The sequence below is a fragment of the Vigna radiata genome, chromosome 10 (genome assembly GCF_000741045.1).
Source record: "Vigna radiata var. radiata cultivar VC1973A chromosome 10, Vradiata_ver6, whole genome shotgun sequence".
NCBI classification, from domain to species: domain Eukaryota; kingdom Viridiplantae; phylum Streptophyta; class Magnoliopsida; order Fabales; family Fabaceae; genus Vigna; species Vigna radiata.
In genome coordinates this window covers 16030764-16048772 of record NC_028360.1, presented here as the reverse complement: position 1 = coordinate 16048772, position 18009 = coordinate 16030764, and the positions used below count along the sequence as shown (strand labels likewise).

Sequence of the window (18009 nt, the reverse complement as noted above, 5' to 3'; positions counted from 1 at the left end):
ATCTGTAGAGATGTAGGTGCACATGGCTAAATTTGAAAGGGTGCAGGACCACTCAGCGGATTGGGTCTGCAAGAACGACCACTTCAAAAATTTATAATTTCGTCGTTGTGTATGCTTAAACAATAGTCTCCAATTTCGTCTTCATCGTGAATCCAATCTTATTTTAACCATCAAATTTACTATAAATATAATATGGAGTAAGAGTTCAATATAAGTTGATATTGATAGTAATGAATTGAAAGTGATATCTTATATATATAAACATGTTCAAAACTCATTAATACCAAATCTTCCATCTATATAGCTCTTTTTATAAAACCTTCCAATATTAATAACTGGACTGTAACTCCTTTTAATTTGGTTCATCGTTACTTGTGCTAAGGGAACCAATTAATTGTACTAATTTAATTTATAAAAGAATAATTTAATTATTTGTATGAGTAGAATTGTCAAAATGAATCATTACTCGTGAACCAATCCGATCCACCATGAGTTCAAGTCAGGTTGGATTTGAAAAATTTGTATTTTTTTTATGCTGTTCAGATTTCAACCCGATTCATTTAAAGTCGGCTTATGTGGGTTGAACCCGTGGTAGACTGAATTAACCCACCAAACCCACCTACCTTATTTTATTTTATCAAAATTTAATTTTAATTTTATTAAAAGCTATTTATTAAAAATTGTTTAAGTTTCATGTTTTCAAAATTAATTAAACACTCCGAGCGTGAAATTTGTTTATATTTGAATTATAGAAAGTTTGTAATTTTTTTATTTAAAAAAAAAAAATCTAATTGAGTGAGTCAGTAAGTCAACCCGTTTACTCACCAACTCATGGTGGATCGGGCAAGGTCCGAATTTTTATGGCTCGATAATAAATGAGTCGAGTTGAGTTTACTCCCTAATGCCTTGTTCACTTGAAGGGATTTGGAGAGAGTAATTGAGTGGATTTGAACATAATTTTTTTTATTATTTATTTAAGTGGATTTGGAGATACGTGGAAGTGAATTTGGAAGTAAATTTTAATTTGTCACATAAATTAAATCATACACTAATTTTCACAAACTTTAGTTCGAAATCTACTTTCACTTACCTCCAAATTCACTCAAATAAACAACAAAAAAAATTATCTTCAAATCCACTCAATTACTCTTTCCTATATCCCTTGAAGTGAACAAGACATAAGTGACCAACTGTACTGGATTGGACGAGATTAACGTTTTGATAACTCTATGTGAGAGGTTAATTCATAAGTAATCCGATTCTGTTAGAAAAATATATAAAAAAGAATCAAATCCGATTTATTTAATTTTATATGTAGTAATTGATTCAGTGAGTAATTTTAAATTTTTAAAATATACTTATATTCATAAGAAAAATTTTAGTTGACTAATTAAACTGAATTTTTATATAAAAATCAAGATGGGAATTTTCCAATTAAATTTTAATGAATAATTATATATTAATAATGTTTTCATAAATTATGTAAGTATATTTGAGATACGTGAGAAAACAATGCTTCATTCAATATTCATTATTATTTATTAATGAAGTTCCAACATCGAATTCATTGGAATAATATTATTAAGATTAATTATTGTATGAGATATTATTTGTTTTAGAAATCATCACCCCATGATTATGTTTAATGTGCTTGGAAGAGTTAATGTAAAAAGTTATATTTAAACTATCTTTAACATTGACTTATAAATGATACGAAAGTATTTAAGATAATAGAACGAATTCACTAGTTGAGTTTTGAAAAGAACGAGGATTCAGTTTCTATTTAGTTGAGAGTTAAAGAAGTAAGAGTTTGTCTGTAGAATAATTTTTTTTATTCTATTGGAAAAGGCAAATTGTGTTTAAAATACCTTTTATGTTTGTAAACACTATCATAATATTTTGATCTCAAAATACATTAAAAATAATATTGTTCAGATCAATAAGATATTCACTGTAAAATTAAAAATATTTCATCTTGATTTTACCTATTAAAAATATCTCTAAAAATAAAAATAATGATTATTGTTAAATTGTGTAATTAAATGTAATAATATTTAATCTAAGAAAACCATTAAATTTAAGTAGATGTCTCTCTTTATTTCTAGTTAATATAGCAATCTATACAACATTAATTAGGATTTCTATATTAATTTATGTTTATCTCTCTTGTTCAATTAGATTACTTTCTACGTCTTATATGTATTTTTTTTTTAAAAATTGTGAGAGCTATATATCTCAATTAAAGGAGATTAACTGACTCTTTTTACCCTTCTTGAAAAATTTAAGGTGTATAAAACTATTTTCAATTAATACTTCAACCTTTCACATATAATTAATTAAGAACAATGAAAAAAATCAACACAAAAATTTATATTAATTCAATTCTTCAAATGTTTACATTTTGTTTTTTTTCAACAATCTTAATTGAAAGGAAATCCACTGATACAATATAAATTTTTAATCACAACACAAACAAACTCCTAAGGGTGAAGCTATACATACTTACACTAGGAACTAAGAATACACTCCTAAGGGTGATGTTACATACACTTACACCACGAACCAAGAACACACTTCTAAGGGTGAGACTACACACACTCACACTTAGAACATTGTTTACACAACAAAGGCAACTATAACTACAATTCACAAAGAATTACAGAAAAACAAAACTTGATACATCTCTAGTGCTCATATTACAAAGAAACTAGAATTCAAATCTTTCCTTGATCTTTTCTTTCACTCTTGAAGCTTTGCCACTTGAATTTCCTCAATTGATGTTTGGCTTCTCCAAAAATGTTCAAAGACCTCTCAAAGAATATTCTTATTTCAGAATTGAAAGCTCTAATTATGTTTTTTGTGCTTGCAAAAGAAATGAACCACATATATATAGAAAAAACATATATATGTCAATTTTAATCTATTAAATTATTTCATTAATCAATTAAAATTTACACAATTTTTATCAATTAGATGATTTTTTTAATCAATCTTTTTTATATGCACAGGACCATTTTAATCAATTAGATTATTTCCTTGATTAATTAAAATTTACATTCAATTTTAATTAATTAACTTATTTCCTTAATTGATTAAAAGAGAGAGCTCATCAATTTTTGAGAGCTTTTGACTCTTAAGTGTATCATCAAACAACCAACATAAATTTATAACACATACAATTCAACATAGATTTACAATATATTTATTAAGTTAGAAACATTATTTAACATCATAAAAAACAATTATTCACTTATCATCAAATCAATTTAAGAATTATTTTGACCATTTTGAGGTACTTGAATTGAATGGCTCTCCTGTGTTAAGACTTATCTTTCTATATTTTAATTTTATATTTTGTTAAATATGTTAGTATAGTGTTATTGTAAAATTAATATTTGAAAACAAAATCCGTGTTATTCACACATTTTACAGAACAATGATATATTGCATATATCTAAATTTTATATTTGTCTATTTGAATTGTTGTACAAAATAGAAATTTTGAATTGGTTTGGATTATGTGATGAAGAGTATTGGATAACCTTTCAAGCTTCAGAAAAATTGGTAATGGAGAAATCCCATTCTTTTGGAAAGTTAAAACATTTGTAGTAGCAGCGATTGATTGATCAGTGATGAGTCAAACGCATTTTGTTTATATGTCCTAAAAAGAAGTTCTGAAAAGGCTGGAAAGTGCTTCCTCAACAAACAATCTGTGGTGAGACTGATAAAACTACTTTGTCTTGTGCTTTCAGTTACCACGCATTCCAAAGTTTTTCTTAGGGTTTCAAGGAACAATATACAAAATTCAAATCCTCTTTCGCTTAACTTCATATTTCGTTTTAAGGTACAAATGTTACATAAAATAAAAAAAACCAATGTTCTGTAAAATTTATGCCATTTAAAGATTAATGAATTTTAAACACTATTATTATTATTATTACTATTATTATTAACCTCACTATTGTCATCTTATGATTATTTGAAGTTTACCTTTAAACACTTGTACGCATATTCAAACAGTGAACTGAAAGGAAAGACTATATGTAATGTAATGCTTCTATTTGCGTTTTGTTTTTGGTTATTCTAATCACTTTTTTAGGAAAGGTACGTAGATCAAAATAAAGAAAAAAAATTAAACATTCAATAATAAAATAAAAACTTTAATACAAACTTAATTAGATAATCAAAACTTAATTAAGCGTTAATTTTTCTATCATATACTTTTCATTTTGTTCTTTTTATTGTTACAAAATGTTATGGGTTTAATCGCTTTTTCCTCCATCCTTTCATGTCCAATACAAAGGTTTTTTAAAGAGACAATACTAGGAGTTATTGTTTTAATTTATAAACATTCAGTGATATTATAGTATTGGAGTAAAATACGAATTTTATCCAGAATGCGAATTTGTTAATGTTACAGACTCTGATAATTCTCAAGTTCAACTTCGATTTTATTAGTTTAATATTGAATTTTTTATATCTTGTGAACCATCAAACTTTAGTTATTTTTTTCAAGTGTATTATACTATAAAATATTTATTAAAAGGAATACCTTCACCAATATTATGCTAAATCACTTATTCGGTTGTGTAAAAAAATAAATTAAATATGCACACAAATGTTATAAGAAAATCCCAATAAATAGACAATGTATAGGAAAAAATAGTAATTTTAAAACACAAACCACCTTTCCTTCACTTTGTTTTCTCCAAATTGAATAAAGTACTAAAATATAATTGCGACACTTTTCTTTTTATCTCTTTTTTTCATGATTTGTTTCTGATAACTAATAGTAGAGATCCAAATCCTCTAATACTTAAATGTAAAAAATATTACCTTTAAAATAGTAAACCACATTTTAACAAAGACTAAAATTTAACTGAGATTAAGTAATTATATGGACATGAAATGTTATTTCTCCTTTTTGACTTAATTGATTCTTTTACTTTGACCAATTTTCAGTCATAAACCTTTAATAATTAATGCAATTTCTTAAAGTAATTTGAGAAAAATAGCCTTGATTTTTTTTTTATATAAAAGCATTATTTTGAAGAAAAAAAACAAGGGAAAGTGATTAATTTAAAAACAAATAATTAAAATTTATTGGAACACGAAAAGATAAGTGATTTTTAATCCCTTTTATATTTAAAACAGATGAAATGTATTGAAGGATATGATTGAAACCAAACCTCAATCATGGTTAGCACTTTTATGTTCTCACATCACATGGCATGTTGGTTTTACCTTTTCATGATGTTAAAGTCACGGTTTTCTATATAACTCGAACATCAATAATTAATTACCATAATTTGTCAAATGGCCATGTTTTCAGAAAGAAGAAAAGGCTGTTACAACCTATAATGTCTCGCTAACACATGAAACACAACATAAGTGGTGGAACCACATGTTTATTATTGGGATGAAGATATATTGACGATACTTTTTGACAACTTTGTTGATAATAGAATACGTATTATCACTTTATTAGTTTATTTAAATTTGCATTTAAAAAATATTTAAAACGGACCAATCATAAATTGTCATGTATACGTTGTTTAAAAATTGTTAAAAAAGTATTGTTAAAAGAAGTTTTTTTTTATTATTGTTGGATAAATTCATATATTTTCTTTTCGCATTTACAAAAAGTATCAATGAATTTTTTTTCTCTTCTTAGTAACCAAAAAGTATATATGGGAGATATAATCCTTCCTCAATAAACTTAATCATTAAAGAAAAAATTGTTTTAAGTATTATCAACGACGAGACCATTAATAGAATACCCCATTATAGATTAATGAGTTAGGGCTCTGATAAAATTAGTCTCGACGAACTTGTGATATTGATTACATATAATTGGAAAACAATTTTTTCACGTGTCATTAGTTTGAATTATAATTAAGTTGAATTTAGTAGAAAATATTTTATATTCAAATCTTGTGGTGTTAGGAGATAGAAATATGTCAACAACGATAAAATCACATCCTAAAAATTTAATCTAAATCAATATAACTAATAGAAACAAAAGTATGGTGAGAATTATATCTATGGTATGGTCGTCTAGTCAATTTAAGATCGGACAGTTGGCATGATTAGAATCCTCTATTTAAATATCTTGAGACCAATTGATTTGATTCTATAAATTGAACAATTGTCCTTAAACAATAATTAAGATTAATGATTATTAGTTTAAGTCAAAATACGGTCATTGCCAGTTAGGCTATGATTAAGGTCAATGCTAATCTGAAGCTATTGTGAAATCTATAATTATAAGTTTAAGATAATGAAATAAGTAATTTAATTTATTACGTATTTATGACTGAGTTTGCCGAATATTTGTTAACTTTCACATTAGAATACTTTCTATGTAATGTCTAAGTTTAACCGAAATGAATGAAGAACAAAAGGTGATACAGATAAACATTTGGACACATAAAACTTAAAAGACTTATAACCTCCACTCTATAACCAAAATAATGTATATTAACAACTTATGCAACATTATGTTATCAGTTTTATTTTTGTACAGTTTTTGTCAAATAAACTTTAAAATCCAACTCCAAAATTTCCACTTATCAAAACCAAATCAAAATGTCATTAAATTAATTTCAACTAAATTCAAATTCATTTATTCAACTTATCTCATTACAACCACTAAATCTCTCATGCAAAAAAAAAATAGAAAAAAAAAACTATTTAGAAACACAAATACGGTCAAGTTTAATTGTTCTATTATTCTATCTTCTAATCCATATACTCTACTTGAAGAAAATACGAGAAATGATACCACAATTTAAAACAAGAACTTATAAATCTTATCTTTTAGAGAAATAAAAAATAAATTAATTTTATATTATATGTAAATTTTATTTATTAATAACTCCCCGACACCATACAAATATTTCTTTACATAAATAAAAACTATAGTTAAAAATTTAAAATAATTAAAAGTAAATATCATAAGAGAAGAATGAGAGAAATTCACACACGAGCATGGTCTTTTATATATACTAGTCAAATACACATATATACACATATGTTTTATTTATGATAATAAAAAAAAATAAAATTATTATTATTATTATAATTACAAAAATAAATATAAATAATTTTTCCAATTTTATTTTGGTAATTTTTATTTATTTTGTAGATAATTTTATAATTATAAATAGTTATTTTAACTTTAACAGAATAGTTGAATTTTAAATAATAGTCAAATAAAAAATACACTTAATTTTAAAAAATAATTGGTTTAAAATAAAATTAATAAAATAATTATTTTAATTTAGAAAAAACAATTACAGGTAAAATAATAAAAAAAAAAACATCTGTCCTCTTGAATTTCTCGCATGAGAGGTTGATGTGCATAACATCGTAAGTTGCTTATCCTCTCTATTATATATATATTTTTTACTGAAATAAATGTTTGTATCGATTGTTTTTGTCGTATTGGATAATCTGTTATAAAATGCGTCAAACTTTGTATCTAACGGTAAAGCAGTATTTTCATCTAAAAATTCAAATCAAACAACTTCACAATATTTCTTTAAAGTTTTTACATATTAAACAATCTAAAATTCCTTTTTCTTTTATATAAATCCATACCTAATATCTATGTATTCTGCTTTTTTTTTTTCATTGTAGAAGATATATATATATGATCTCTAAAAAGTGAAGGAGAGAAAACATAAACACGAAATGTAATATGATATCATAAAAAAAAAAGAAAAAGATTAATAGATACATAAACGCTTATGTATAATTCCTCGTCAGCACAGCAAAGCATCTGGATCATGTGCACCGCATTGATGCTTTTGTAATATAAGTAAAATTAAGAAAATATAAAATAAAAGAAAAATATTAAAAACTGGCAGAAACTTAGTATTATTTTTTGAAAGGACTAATGATTTAATACAGTATCGTATTCTTGCATTTTCAGTCCATTCATTCGGTCAGCAGCACGGCATCAGCTTATGTAATGTCTGCATTCAGTTGGAAGTTTGGCACAAGCTAGGTGACGAGCAGACTATGTTCACAACAACAACAACATCAAATTTTCTATTATGATTATTATTTTATTTGTTATTTCCAACAGAAGAAAAGAAGCACAGTTGGAGCTTGGAAGTAAACAAAAGACTAACAAAAACAAAAGCCTGTTCCCTCCGGTCCCTTTCTCTCTGTTTCATTCTTCTTTGTCTCAAAGTTGTTTTCTCTCTCTTTCCACACTTTTTCTTTCTTCTTTTCCTTCTAACTTCAAATGTTTTATACGTTTGCTTGAACACCCCAAACATATCACATCTCTGATCCTTTCAAATTATGGAACAGCTTGTCAACTTCATAATTCGGCCGCCCAGGTACCATTTTTTCTCCTTCTTCCTCTCTGCTGGGATCGACTTTTTCAATCAAAGTTCTTTTTTTTTCTTCACATTCTCATATTGGTATTTACTTATGCTTCTTCTTGTTGATTTTTAGTATAATTGTAATCATCCCTGTCTTTTTCTTTTTTTCAAAAGCAAAGAGCTACCAGAGCAAGATACAAGTATATTCAGTTTACTGTTTTCATTTCCTTTGCATCTCCATAAGATCATGGAGTTATTTTTATGTTTTGGTGGGTGTACAGTGTGCTCATCCTGTTAACCTGTTTTGTTGGAAATTTTTGAGATCTGTTGTTACGCTACCGTTGAAGTCTTACTTTTATGTAATGGGGAGTATACGGTAAACCTTTACGTGGTACCTATACTGTGAACACTGATAGCCACGGCAAAGCTTGTTCTGCAAATTTCTTACTGTTCCAAACAAGCATTTGGAAATAGCTGTTATGTTATAATTCATACCTTCTATTAGTATTACTAGAACAAGTTCCTATTGTTTTATGCCGTGAAAATGAGATCTGTACATCATTTAACAATTATCTTCTGAATCTCGAGAACACTAGGCTTTCTTTAGGCTTTTGGGTGACAGATGAGAATATATGGACTCCCCTAAAAGAAAGGAAGAAGGGAAATGGAAATATCGTGTTAGTAGAAATATTTTCAGAGTTACAATGAACGGGAACATTCTTTTATTTTTGAAGATATAAGGTGAAGCTCAGTTTCACGTCATGGTTTGATATACTTCTAATTAAGCAGTTGTATCTGATATTCCCTTCTCAAAATAGCTACAGACTTGAGGTCATCTGTCTGCAATTATGTTATAAGAGGAATTGGCAATGAGTTCTGTTATCTACATGAAGAGGTTTTTTTCTCTGTTTATGTTTCAAATGTAATTGTGACATTGTGTTATATGACTGTATCTGTTTCTGGTATGCAGAGCTGAATATGATCCAAAAGGTGATTTATTGGATTATGAGTTCATGCTAAAAGGAAAGTGGTTTCAACGGAAGGATGTGGAGGTACAGTTAAAAATAGATTCAGTATGTTGGTAATCCGGGAAATACATGAGATAGTGGATTTATCTAGTATCACAAGGTTTGTTTGGACAAACTATTGTATGAACTTCTTGGAAAGAAAAAAATGTGTAGGAAACAATGAAAGTGACTTTTTCACAAGTTAAAATTAGTTTATTTACATGAAATTAAAGTTTTTGCGAAGTTACAGGAGAAAGCTTCTATAAGTTTGCTTATTCATAAGCTAATTTGAACTTATGGACAAGCTCGTCTAAATAGTTCCACATTTGTAATCATAAGTTTAATCATGAAAGAAAGTTAGTTTCATTGATCCCAAGTTATTTGATTGCTCTTTCGGAGAACTGTCACAAAGGGCTAGGATTCCAGCAAAATGAAAGAACGGGTTAGCCAAGTATGAACATTAGTATGTTACTCTGTACTTTTATATATGTTATTATAACATAAAATCAATGCATATTATCTTCTTTTTATGTACCAAATGATTTATTAACTCATTGTATTTAGTTGAGTTGATCGCTTGAATTAACAGATTCTCATGTAATACTTGATATTCTGCAGATAAAAAACAGCCATGGGAATACTCTTCAATGCAGTCATTACATGCCAATTGTCAGTCCCGATGGAAAGCCTCTGCCATGCGTTATATATTGCCATGGAAACAGGTAATTCTGGGATAAAGTTCATTTCTTTGTTGGTTATTACAGATGTATTTTTTTTTTTTTATGAGAGGATTTATTAGGAAGAGATTACATAGACGTGGTCTGAACCCAATCTAGATAAGAGATTAACACCACTTTAAAACTAAAACCTTAAAACAATATATTTATGTATATTCTTTCTTTTATAATGCTCAACTTTATCCGTATGAAACTTAGACTTATATATGGATTCCGAACAGGTTCCAATCCATTTGAATCTACATGACTAATCTTTCCCCCTGATTTCAAACAATATTCACTTTTTTGGATTTGATTGTGAAATTTCAGATATTTTTAATTCTAATACTTTTTTAGGTTCTTTGCTGTTGGTTGCTTGGTTGGTGCTTCACTTGTAATTTATTTCAGTTTCATACGGTCTTGCTTATTTTGTGCAATGTTTATGGCAGTGGATGCAGGGCTGATGCCAGTGAAGCTGCTATAATTTTACTTCCTTCAAACATTACAGTTTTTACCCTGGATTTCTCAGGATCGGGAATCTCAGGAGGAGAGCATGTCACTCTAGGTTGGAATGAAGTAAGTACTTGTTCATTAACTGTTTGAGCTTTGAAACATGTCATATTTAATTGGATCATCATCATTGATATAATATGATTTCAATTGCTGTCTTTGACGGAGATTATTTTTCTCCATCTTGATCCTGTCAGAACCAGTGCCTCGATGTTTTGGAAGTGATAATTAGGGATAGCAAATGACATAATTTGCATGATTTAGGTATCTGGATTCCATCTTCCAAAGCAATAGGCAGATTGATGGGGTTTGTAACTCATGAGATGTGGATATAATATCTTCAGTGCTATATGATGAGGAATGTTTCCTATGGGGCGTCAAAAGGCCAAGAGCCCAAAGGAAAAAGTATAGCAGAAATGCTGAGGTTGATGAGTGCAGTCGACGTACTAAAAATGTAATGTCTGGAATGAAAGGTTTTTGAAAGCTAGAGTAGCACCTACTGTGAAGAAGCTGACAAAATTTACCTAGGGCTTGATCATGAGAAGAGAGGACTGTTAGAGGTTCTAGTTGAATGAAAGTGGATAAAATGGAACATAAGCCAATTAAAGGGGATCGAGAAAAACCAAATAAACCTGCGTATTCTCAAGTTCAATCCAAAAGTATTATCAACCAGTCCAAATTATTTTTAGTAACATTTATGTTGGAGCCTCATTGTTAGAAAATGTGAAACTTACCATGTGCCAGAGGCAGGGTGCTTATGATCCTCATTTTTTTTTAATAGAATGCTTACATCACATCATAGTGTAAATGAAATATTTCTGGTTGTACTATATTATGAGTTTGCATATGCACTATTACCATTTGCTTTGTTGCCCTTTTCATTATGAATATTGTGTAACACTTGTGTTTTCAGAAGGATGATCTGAGGGCCGTGGTCAACTATCTGCGGGCAGATGGAAATGTCTCTCTGATTGGCTTGTGGGGACGCTCAATGGGTGCGGTGACTAGGTAATTTTTCATCACCCACTTCTTCGTTCGACCTTACATTTTAAACCAAGTTAAACAAAGGTCTCATAGGTAGTGGTCTCTGACCTTGTAGTTAATTGTCAATAAGTTGATTACTTTGTTAAAGATTAGAAATCACATAGTTGACCTTACCTTTGGCATACCTTTTACTAAAAGCTAGTGTGGCTTGAGGTGAAATATGAAAAAAGAGTTCATTGCAATTTTTCTTTTGTTTGTTAAGAATCATGGCAATGGAAATAACAATGAAGGGGTCACAATCCTTAAGTTGTTAGCCGAACCATTACTAGTAAAGAGCATAAAACTAAACATTAATAAATAATCTGTAAATTGACATTATGATTAGTCGATTCACATTATCTCTAATCGATGTGAGACTTCCAGTAATAATTATTATTGATTTTTAAAGTTAGTGTATAAACTCCCTTATTGTATGGCAATTCAGTCTTACCAGCATATATATCACTTTCCTTCTTCCATTAATTATGTCATTGCTTGCAGCCTTATGTATGGAGCTGAAGATCCTTCAATTGCAGGGATGGTTTTGGACAGTCCCTTCTCAGATTTGGTTGATCTGATGATGGAACTTGTAGGTACATACAGAGTCCGTCTGCCAAAATTCACAGTGAGTGTAACAATGTATTACATTTTTTTGGATGAAAATGGGAATACTTCTACTAAAGTAATGTAACCAAAACTATTAATCTATGCTCTCATTTCATATCTTAATGCTTCTTTACATTAAGTTATTAAAATCACCTCCAGGCTTAGTCTGTGGTCTGTTACCAACCACACGTAATGATCAAAAGTTTGTAACATATAAGCATGTTTAGCCCTTTCAATGAATCTTTAAATACAAATGGCTTGTCGTGGCCCTGGTTTCTCTCTTATGAGAATAGACAGTAATTGCCCTACAATTTTTCCATGTATTAATAATTCATTTATATTTGGTTCACTTTGCAGGTGAAGTTTGCAATTCAACACATGCGAAAAGCAATCCAGAAGAAGGCAAAATTTGACATAATGGACTTGAACACCGTGAAGGTTATTTTTTCCCTTAATTTTTTTTTTAATGAAAAATTTTAATTCTTTTTTCCTTTGTGCATTGTATGTAAATAATTGATTGATATGACAGAAAAGTAATCGGTGAACTTTCGTTGCTTTCATCATTATTTCTGACATAACTTTAGTTCAAATCCACCCCCATCTTGATTAAGAAACATTTTACTTTTTAGCTTGAACTTGAAATTGAGACTTTGGTCTCTCTCTCTGTTTTCGGATAAATGTATACTTAGTTTGTCGCTCATGCTTGTGCTGGTCAGTTCAAATTATTCTTGAAATATAGAAGGACAAAGGCAAAACGACTGAAAAGGAAATAGTGCGTACAACTTTTTGTTCCCCTGAATTGAAGATCTAAAATAATGACTTCAAAACTTGTAGGAATTTTCTCTCATGTGCTTAAGGAACACTTTTCTTTTTCTATTAAAAATGGAGACCTTTAGTGAGAAAAGAAAAACTGAAGCAAATTCAATATTTCATTAGAAAAAAAAATGATTTCGGGGAAATTTACAACATACAATTTCTTTTGGGCTTTCACACTTTTACATTCTTCACCGCATTCATTCGTTATTTGTTTGCATTGCAGGTAGCAAAATCTTGTTTTGTTCCTGCTCTACTTGGGCATGCCATTGAAGATGATTTTATTCGTCCTCATCATTCAGATCGTATATTTGAAGCTTATATGGTAAATATGTTTGCTAGAATTTGGGTTAAATATGTTTTAGTAGGCAATATTTGCTTTTTAGTCCCTTTTTTTTAATCTCTCATTTATGAAAATCTGTTATGTGTAATGCCTATTTTCATAGGGAAGGAACCAAAAGAAGACCCTTTTTTTTAGAAAAAAAAAAAAAGAATATTTCTATATTTAGATGGAATAAAACATATTCCACCAAGAATTCTTATTTCCTGCTTCCTTTTTCTTTATTAAATTAAGGGTCTAATCAAGACATGATTAAGAAATTAAAAGTTGAAAACTTTTATTGGTAATTATGAAAAAACACATTGAAAATTATAGAAAAATGGATTTTTACATGTATCAATAAAAACGTCTTTTTAATTAATTTCTCAAAGGACATTAGTTAGTATTTGTCTTATACTAAACTGACTAGTGTTCTGTCTTCCAACTCTGATCAAACAGTGTTGTCATTTTCGTAAGCCTCCGTTACTTTATGTATGTTTGCTGCTTTAGAATTCTAAAATGTCTTCTAGATAGTTTCTCAAACAGAACATGTTAATGGGTCTTCTACGAATAATCCGTTTTATACGTCAGATTTTGTCTTTCTTTTATCTTCTTAGTTACTCATTCTTGTATGTCTGACTTTTTTTTATCTAAATATGGGTTGTTTATGGTTTGTAGGGAGACAAAAACATAATTAAATTTGATGGAGATCACAATTCTCCCCGTCCTCAGTTTTATTTTGATTCTGTAAACTTATTTTTTCACAATGTTCTGCAACCTCCAGACGATGAGCTTGGGGTATCATTTTTTGACATTATGAATGATTACTTTGGTAAGGTAAATTCACCATGCATATCTTTGATTACATTTTGGTCAGAATGCCAAGTTCCATTCTTTAACACTTTTTAGATGTTTATGTCTTTTATACAGGATGTCTGGAGATCCGTGCATGAATTTGGCCATGACAATGAACCATCATTTCAAAACAAAGGCATGACTCAAACACCCAATGTCTCTTAACTATTCCTTATGCATTGGTATCCGTGATATGCATTTGGTAACCCTGCTACTAAAGCAAAGCTCTTATTTGTTCCTTTGTTAATTGCAGAATCATCAACAAGCAGTACTATGGATGACAAGCAAGTCCGTTCAAAAAGACCAATGAGTAGGATGGAGGTTTGTATTTATATAATCTTTGTTTACTGTCAGAACTCAAATAGCACGCAATTTCCAACAACTTCCTGAGAAAATATTCACATGGTAACATTAAACATCGACTGGTGTATGTTGACTTAATTTAAGATTTAGCCACTTAACGTTTGTTTTTCTTGGATAATTGTTGTTTGACTTTCTCAGGTTCCACCACACATTTCTTCAAAAGAGGGATACCGTGATTGTGAGGTATTGTTTTATCTTTTTTCGTGTCTTTGTACTAAAATATATTTTGTTCTTTCTCCATATGAATGGCAAATTAGTGCTAGAGTCACTAATTTCTCTGATAACTTTGTGCAGCAGGCACAGAAATGTGATGATCTTTCCTCCTCCTCTACTGCAATGATTAGTTTTGAATTATCAAATGGTCGCCTCTATAGTCCCCTTGTCCCAACCGATCTAGGTGATGACCAGTACGTGGAATTTCAACTCGATGACTTCCCGGGCATTCCATCAACTGCAAAGGAAGAACAAAAAGTGAGTCCATATTACAATTTGTTATTGTGAGGTTTTTTTATGAAGGGAGACACTGGGAGATTCAACACTTATGAGTTGTAAACAAGTCTATATAAGAGACCAAGATACTACTTTCAACCTAAAACTTTAATATAATGGGTTTATGAGTCATTCTATTTATATATTAGTCATCTTTTTTATTTTTATCCAATGTGATACTTTTAACTCCCCTTGAAATCTTAACATTGGGACACATCTCTCTCAAGTGAGTATCTAGTGATAACCATTCATTTGTACTACCATTCTACAACGGGACATGTTTTTACTAAAACGGAAGATTTTTTATATAAAGAACCTTTAAACTTCAGGATCCTTCACCTACTTTACATCATACTCATATGAACCGTCATCAGGATGAACCATTGGCTATCACTAAGGTTTTTCATTAGGGGAGACATTGGAAGCCAGTGAGTTGTGAACATGCCTATATAAGAGACGAGGACACCACTTCCAACCCAAAATAGTGGTATCAGAGCCACTGGTTTGTGTGATTATATTTCGCTGCTATTGTCATTAGAATAATGTTGTGTTAGTGCATATAGTGTAGTAGTGTGAAAGTGCATGTCTAGGAAAGTTGTGGTTAGGAAAGTTCTGGCTAGGAAAGACTTGGTATTTAAGTATGTCCATTAGTGACTCACCTCTCTTTCTTGGTATTACCTAGTGCACCGGTTCACGGTTTGTCTTTGTTGTTCCAATAGATAATACTATTTATAGTGAGAAATGCATAAGCCTGTTTTAAAGTCATGACAACAAAATATGAGATAAAGAAGTTTAATGAGAATAATTTCTCATTGTGGATTGAAGATAAGGCAATTTTGGGAAAGGATAATTGTCTAGTGGCGATTAAAGAAAAAACCGTGAACATCACGCATCAAAAGTGGAAGGAAATGAATGATAATGCTATATCAAATCTGCACTTAGCAATGGAAAATGCGATTTTATCCAGCATTGTAAAGAAAACTATAACGAAGGAGATTTGGGATACTCTCATCAAACTGTATGAAGTTAAGTCACTTCACACAAGAATTTTCTTAAAAAGAAAATACTCTACACTCTTTGAATGAGTGAGTCCACATGAGTGACAGACCACGTGAACAATCTAAATATGTTATTTGCCGAACTTTCAGCAGCAAATTACAACATAGTTGAAAATGAATGTGTGAAGCTTCTACTACATAGTTTACTTAATTCGTATGATAAACTCATCATCAACATAACAAATTACAACATTAATGGACACCTATATTTGAGGATGTTGTCGGGGCTATTCTTGAAGAAAAATCCAAGTGAAAGAACAAAGTAGATAAGGTGGAAAGTTCAAAGCAAGTAGAGGCTTTGATGATAATGAGAGGTGGATCAACAAAATATGGATCTAGTGAGAGTCAAACTCATGATAGATCAAATATTATGGTGAGCAAAGCAATAATTAGCTCTAGTGGTGGAAGACAACTACATGATAGGTAGATAGTAGATTCTGGTGTAACTCGGCACATGACTTCAAACCGAGATTGGTTTTACACTTATGAACCTATCTCGGTTGGATCCGTATTCATGGGGGATGGTCATGAGATGATGGAGTCGGTACTATCAAAATAAAATTGTATGATGGTACTATTTGCATATTTCAAGGGACATGTGAAGGACTTGAAGAATAATTTATTGTCTCCTGGGGCAATTAGAGGACTTGGGGTGTAAGATCCACCCTAAAGGTGGAATCTTAAAGGTGGTGAGAGGGAATATAGTAGTGATGAAAGTAGAGAAGATCATGAGGAATTTGTATCTACTTATGGGAGATATGTTGCAAGAAGCTAATGCAACAATTGCATCGTCAAATCAAGAAGAAGCGATGATGATGTCACATCGTAGACTTGGGCATATATTAGAGTGAGGTCTGCAAATCCTTACAGAACACAATCGTTTACTCGGGCTTAAGGAGGTTTATTTACCTTTAAGGTTATCCTTGTGTATGTTTTTCTATTTCCAAGAGATATTGTCATTGTTTTCTCCTTCGAACTAGAAAGAATGGTAGGCAATATTTTTTTAATAAAATTACATTATTTGCTTATTATCTGTTTTGTTCCTTTTATTATCATCTTTTATTTTAGTTGAGTACTTATGTTATTACTTTGATATCCAAAAGTTATCACATAACATTATTGAAAATTTTGAATGCATGATGGTATGCACTGAAACTTTTCATGCATTTGTTCATATTATTCAGATGTTCATGGAAACAGTGATAGATCCAGAAGTTGAACAACCACATGTCAGCAGTGCTAGTACCATGTCGGTTGAGCCATCAGACAAGAATGATTCACATGGTTCTTCACAAGAGATTTCGAACCCTATGGAGATAGAATCTTCTTTACTTAACAACTGTGTGCATTCCACAGCTTCAACAATTTCCTCTGCATCTGATGTACGTGAACCCTTGAAAGCTGAATCAAATTCCATTTCAATGATTCCAACTCCAGTACCAAGTCTTTCTTCGAACAAAATATCACTACCACCATTAGACACTGGCAATATTGCAGACAGTGCTTTTACTAGTAATGACAGTTCTGCTAGCTTACAAAGTTCATCTGACATTGACATTTCACACAATACAAAAGCCACAGTAACTGTTATTAAGAATCCAACAGGCAATGTCTTGAATGGCTTAATGCGGCGTTGGGATTTCAACTTTTTCAGAAACAGACACAATCGATAACATTAGAGTCATTGTTTTTATAGCTAAAAAAATTACTACATAGTTTGTAAAATGCCCCACAGAAGAAATAGTTTGTTTGTACTAAAGTTTTGCATGTTTAGGTTATCATGTAGCATTTATCTAATATTCTTTCACTGTAAGAGAGAATTGTTGTGTTGTTACCCCTTCAAACTGTAATACATCACTGGTCCTTGCCTTTCTTTTCATTTTTTTCATTCTTCTTATCAAACATTGGTGTAAT

At 30.1% G+C, this 18009-nt stretch overlaps 1 protein-coding gene across 3 annotated transcripts; it reads left to right on the top strand.

Moving 5' to 3' along the window:
* The first annotated feature begins 7960 nt into the window (after positions 1-7960).
* LOC106775119 lies at positions 7961-17972 on the top strand. 3 transcript variants are annotated; one of them, XM_022786998.1, is made up of 14 exons: positions 7961-8351; positions 9307-9388; positions 9962-10065; positions 10509-10635; positions 11486-11577; positions 12094-12217; positions 12556-12636; positions 13238-13336; positions 14009-14167; positions 14261-14321; positions 14439-14506; positions 14687-14731; positions 14843-15019; positions 17280-17972. In XM_022786998.1, exons 1-14 carry the CDS (start codon positions 8314-8316, stop codon positions 17766-17768), a joined length of 1746 nt encoding a protein of 581 aa, XP_022642719.1. In that variant the 5' UTR covers positions 7961-8313; the 3' UTR covers positions 17769-17972. The 3 variants fall into 3 exon arrangements, with proteins under 3 accessions (XP_022642719.1, XP_014517667.1, XP_014517666.1); XM_014662181.2 differs by having other exon boundaries at positions 7963-8351; positions 11483-11577; positions 14846-15019; XM_014662180.2 differs by having other exon boundaries at positions 7963-8351; positions 11483-11577.
* Positions 17973-18009: the final 37 nt, after the last annotated feature.

Excerpts from the sequence above, each read along its gene's own strand:
- LOC106775119 (XM_014662180.2), top strand. The coding sequence starts at position 8,314 with ATGGAACAGCTTGTCAACTTCATAATTCGGCCGCCCAG. Across the intron at positions 12,218-12,555 it reads TCCGTCTGCCAAAATTCACA|GTGAAGTTTGCAATTCAACA; the intron begins GTGAGTGTAACA and ends TTCACTTTGCAG. Across the intron at positions 14,732-14,842 it reads AGGGATACCGTGATTGTGAG|CAGGCACAGAAATGTGATGA; the intron begins GTATTGTTTTAT and ends AACTTTGTGCAG.